Below are 4,732 nucleotides of genomic sequence, written 5' to 3'. Positions count from 1 at the left end.
TGAAGCTCTTCAACTAACCTCTTTGACGCAAAATCGAGTCCCTGGGTATGTGCCGCCTCTTCAATGACAAAATGACATTATTTTGATTTCCCCAGTGCTGGGCGGACTCGAACCCGGATCATGTATATTCAGACATTCTTGTATCGCTATATATTCACACACCCTCTAAGCGCGGACTTCGTTGAGGCAGCGCTATAGGGCGCAACGTTCTCCGGAGGGAAGCATCTGCGCACACGCCTCATATGTGACACTTTCCGGTGGTTGCAACACGGTGTGTCTATGCAGTGCTTCAATTTTAAGTGCACTAACGTCCACATTCATCGTGAAATAGGTTCCACCGCATTTTTTGCTGCTGTGTCAACAAGAAGCGCCACACATTTTTTTTTCTGCCAATATAGAATAAATCAACAGAGGTTCACATGAACATTTCGAACTTCTTAAGGGGTAATGTTTTTAAAATATCTAAAGAAATGTTGAAAGAACAAAAGGAGCAACCAGAAGCATAGGTTCCGGCGGTTTTATTAACACAGCTTTTCTTTCGTAAGTGTTCTTTGGAATTGGCCTGTCGCCTTCGCTAATAACCTGTCCAACATCAGGACTGCGAGGAATTAACACTTACGGACAATTCTAGCATAAGTTGTGTGTGTGCGTGTGCGTGTGCGTGCGTGCGTGTGTGTGTGTGTGCGTGTGTGTGTGTGTGTGTGTGTGTGTGTGTGTGTGCGTGCGCGCGTGTGTGTGCGTGTGTGCGTGTGTGCGTGCGTTGTGCGCGTGCGTGCGTGCGTGTGAGTACGGGCCTGGAATTTCTAAAGCATTATCAGAGAATAGGGTGCAGAGACTGTGGTATAGCACAAACTTTGATTTTTCTTGCTCAGGACTTTTTGCGGAAACCATGAGACATAGAATATCGGTCCATGTTTTATTTGAATTTGAGGTGTTTTTGCATAGTGAGGAAAACTCCCGGATAACCACGTTTCTCCGGGAACTATGCAATGAAAGGTTGAGTCACTAAGCAACATTTATTCATTGCGCACTCAACATAATATCTAAATGAAATGTGTAGTGCACCGCTCCAAGGCTATGGGGAGCTATCAACCTTATTTCTTCCAACTGAGCATCACAAACATGAGAACAATGGGAGTTTTTTATATTTTTTTGCTTAAAGTAATTCTTCAAGAATTCATGGCAAATGTGGCTCAATCTGACGAATCAAAATGGCAGTATAAAAAGTATTCATGCATAAAATGGCTTGAAAGTGGTCTGCCGAAGTGACAGAAACAGAACTAATGCATATATATATATATATATATATATATATATATATATATATATATATATATATATATATATATATATATATATATATGCAGTAGATAAGCATTCTAGACGAAATTCAAAAAGCTTTTCTTTCGTAAGTGCTGTTTGCTATTCGTTCGCCGTCTTCGCTCAGAATATGAGCACCCCGATTCGCTGTAATTTGCTCTTAAGGACAGTTCTAGTTTAAAAACTCGCGAACACCTGCTGTATTAGAAAAGAGGTTGCTGGGGAGAAATTGACGTCGCAATTATCTGGGCTACTCCATTTATATGTGCTTCTTAAAAAAAACAACAACAAAGAACTATGCAATTGTCGCTCAGGTATAGCGATTTACGATTGCAATCTATCACTTCCTATTGATGCAGCACACTGCAGATATGTGCTTGCGTCTGCTACCAGCAGTTCCTGGAAGCTCTTGTGCATTGTGGACATTTACGTCATAAACGCAATCATGGTCCCAGCGTATACCGAAAAAATCTACAGACATGGGCTAACAGGAATGTAGTTGATTCCCATTTTCTTCAGATATACTTAATTTGGAAACTGCCGCAAATCCAGGCAATTAGTGTGCGGTCGAAATTACGTGTGCAAGACCTCCGCTTAATGCTACCTACGTGCAATGCTGGGATCGTATATATTAATTCGCTGCGTGCTCACACTCATTATTCAATTCAGTGCTTTATCTGCCAACGAACGTTGAAGTGTTGCACTGATACCGATACAGAGGTGCTGTCGAGGTCAGATCAGAAGAATCGAAGCGCAGCGATGTCATAACAAGAAACAACCGAAATGCGGGGAATATATCTCAAGGTGAACAGACGTCATGGGCTCTCGGGATCCCAAACAAAAATAATTCGACGGAAGGACGTTAAACTATGTGAAAGAGGGCGCTTCTTGGAATGGAAATCTCGAACTCAATCGGAGAGGGGAAAAAAAGTGGTGGGAACGACTTCGGCTTGCTCCGCGTTCCCTTCCCGTCAGAAGCGCGCAAGCATGCTTTTTGCCGCCGCTTGTTGCAATTTGACCACCTGGCACTGTGTATATAAGGATGCCGAGGATGCAGTGGAAACACACACCAGGTACTTCGAGCACCTTCATACCCTCGTACAGCACCACCCAAGTCCATCCAAATAGTCAACATGAAGGTGAGTCGTTGTTTCATGTATCATAACTTACGCCGTAAACGAGAGCAATATTTTGTTAAGTCGCCGAAATAACTGCGCGCTTACAGCTGCAACACAACTATTTCATTAGTTAGGCTGCAGCTGCAAGCATTTGCCTACCTGTGCACTTGTGATAAGAAAATGAAAGATAAAAAGAGACATACATGCTTCACGTGTGGAGCGTCAGCTGACAACCGGCAGCGCGAAGTGCTAAACAAAGGATTGAATGGTCGTCATGAATTCCGTGAGCGTACATTTTGTAATATTTGTTGAAGGTTTAGTGGGAAGACATTGTTGAAGGCTAAGCGCGTGTGCAACGATACAATAAGAAAGCACTACGCAACTTACAATGAGGTTACACATTAGAAAACTCTGAAGGCATTGCTCATGTCTTTTTAAATCTTTTTCTGCCTTCCCAATATTTTTTTTATTCCGTTTACCATAAAAAAAAGAAGTAGGCAGTCCTACGAAACATTTCATATGCACCTTCTGCATCGTGTAAAGCTGTGCGTAATATACATAGGGCGCGCGCCAAATCGCCTAGTCGGAACGTTTCCCTTGACCAGTGTAGAAACGAAACAATTGAGGAAATTCTGTGTTTTTGCTTCACAACTGTCTACAACCAATGAAACGATTCTCGAGGTTCGCTCAGAGGATATGATGATAAGAGGACCAATTCTTCTCTTCCACACGCAGTATTTCGTCACCTCCCTCATTGCTCTGATGGCCTGCGTCGCATTCGCCGAAGAGGCGGCCAAGACAGATGACAAGAAAGACGTTGAAGCACGCGGCGGAGTGCTTGGCGGCCTCGGTGGAGTCGGTTACGGTGGCGGCCTCGGCACCGGTCTCGGCACTGGTTACGTCGGCACCGGTCTTGGCGGTGCTGGTCTAGCAGGTGCCGGTCTTGGCGGTGCTGGTCTAGCAGGCGCCGGTCTTGGCGGCGCCGGTCTAGCAGGCGCCGGTCTTGGCGGTGCTGGTCTAGCAGGCGCCGGTCTTGGCGGCGCCGGTCTGGCCGGCCATGGTCTCGTGGGTCCTGGTCTCGTGGGCGGTGGTTTGGGCCACGGTGTCGGCCTCGGCCACGGATTCCAGTCGGGCTACGGCGCCACCGCCGGGGGCCAGCAGGGCGGGTACCAGGGTGGTGCCGCCGGACACAACCAGGGAGCCGCTGGATTCGCCGGTGGCGCCGCTGGCAGCAAGGTCAACTCGTACAACAACAACCAGGGCTACAGCCACAGCTCCGGTTTCTCTTCTAGCGACGGCAAGACCTTCGGCGCGGGCAACAAGCAGGGATCGTCTGGATTCAAGGGAGGTGCCGGAGGCCACCAGGCTGGTTTCGGACAAGCCGGCTATGGCGGAGCCGGAGGCGTCGGTGGTGCTGGCCTTGGCCTCCACGGCTAGACAGTGGATGTCCACTTGATACTAAAGATCGCGCTGTTGTGCCACCAAGATTGGAATAAGTCGAAACGCTTCCGATATTGTTAGAAAAAGTAATTGTTTCCAGCATCAATGTCTAGTTTTTACTGTTGCTTTTTGCGATTAAGTTTTGCCCAGAAGTTGGCGGAAATTGTTTCATCTACTGCTGTTTTTTGTTTGCATTTAATAAAGTTGTGAAGACAATTTATGCTGACTAACGTCATACTTCGTTGCTCGGATTCCAGAAGTCGTCTACGTTTGAGACGGCAAATTCAGCGGGCTAAAGACGCTGTTGTAGTAGGCATCATAAAAATTGTTAGCACACCCGTTGAAAGTTTAGATACAGATGATACTAGTTAACTGATCTTACTGCACAAAACTGGTTCGTAATTGACTATTGTTAGCAACTGCATTAGTTTTTACACTAGAACACAAATCTCTTAGTCGCAGTTTTTTGGCCATGTCTTTTCTAGACATCTTTTTATTGGTTCCAGTGTGCGCTACGGCATAAATTCTCTCCGTACCTAGCAATTGTGGAGCATTTAGGCAAATATTTATGACGCCGAACATCTGCATCTGAATAAGATGATCTATGTCTCTTCTATGCAGTCCTTCTCTTTTTGCTTTTAGGCAACGATGCGTGAGCTCCTAACCCACCTCCGTCGTTCAGACAACGGTTGTTGAAGCTTTGTGTAGGCCATTCTTTACGGTCTCGATTTATACTATATGCCATTTTTGTATGTATAGAGTTGCATTCATGCAGCGTGTCACATTAATTGAGGGATGACGATTTATTTTGCAAAATAAATGAACGTTCATCTTCGTTCCTCTTCGTTCGGGAT

At 45.7% G+C, this 4,732-nt stretch overlaps 1 protein-coding gene across 1 annotated transcript; it reads left to right on the top strand.

The window, feature by feature from the left end:
• Positions 1-2,383: 2,383 nt before the first annotated feature.
• LOC142571499 (uncharacterized) lies at positions 2,384-4,098 on the top strand. The gene is made up of 2 exons (XM_075679899.1): positions 2,384-2,459; positions 3,174-4,098. The coding sequence occupies exons 1-2, from the start codon at positions 2,454-2,456 to the stop codon at positions 3,873-3,875; spliced, it is 708 nt and encodes a 235-aa protein (XP_075536014.1). The 5' UTR covers positions 2,384-2,453; the 3' UTR covers positions 3,876-4,098.
• Positions 4,099-4,732: the final 634 nt, after the last annotated feature.

The sequence above is a fragment of the Dermacentor variabilis genome, chromosome 1 (assembly GCF_050947875.1).
Source record: "Dermacentor variabilis isolate Ectoservices chromosome 1, ASM5094787v1, whole genome shotgun sequence".
NCBI classification, from domain to species: Eukaryota; Metazoa; Arthropoda; class Arachnida; order Ixodida; family Ixodidae; genus Dermacentor; species Dermacentor variabilis.
Note: the sequence above shows the minus strand (reverse complement) of the source record. Positions and strands in the feature narration are given on the sequence as shown.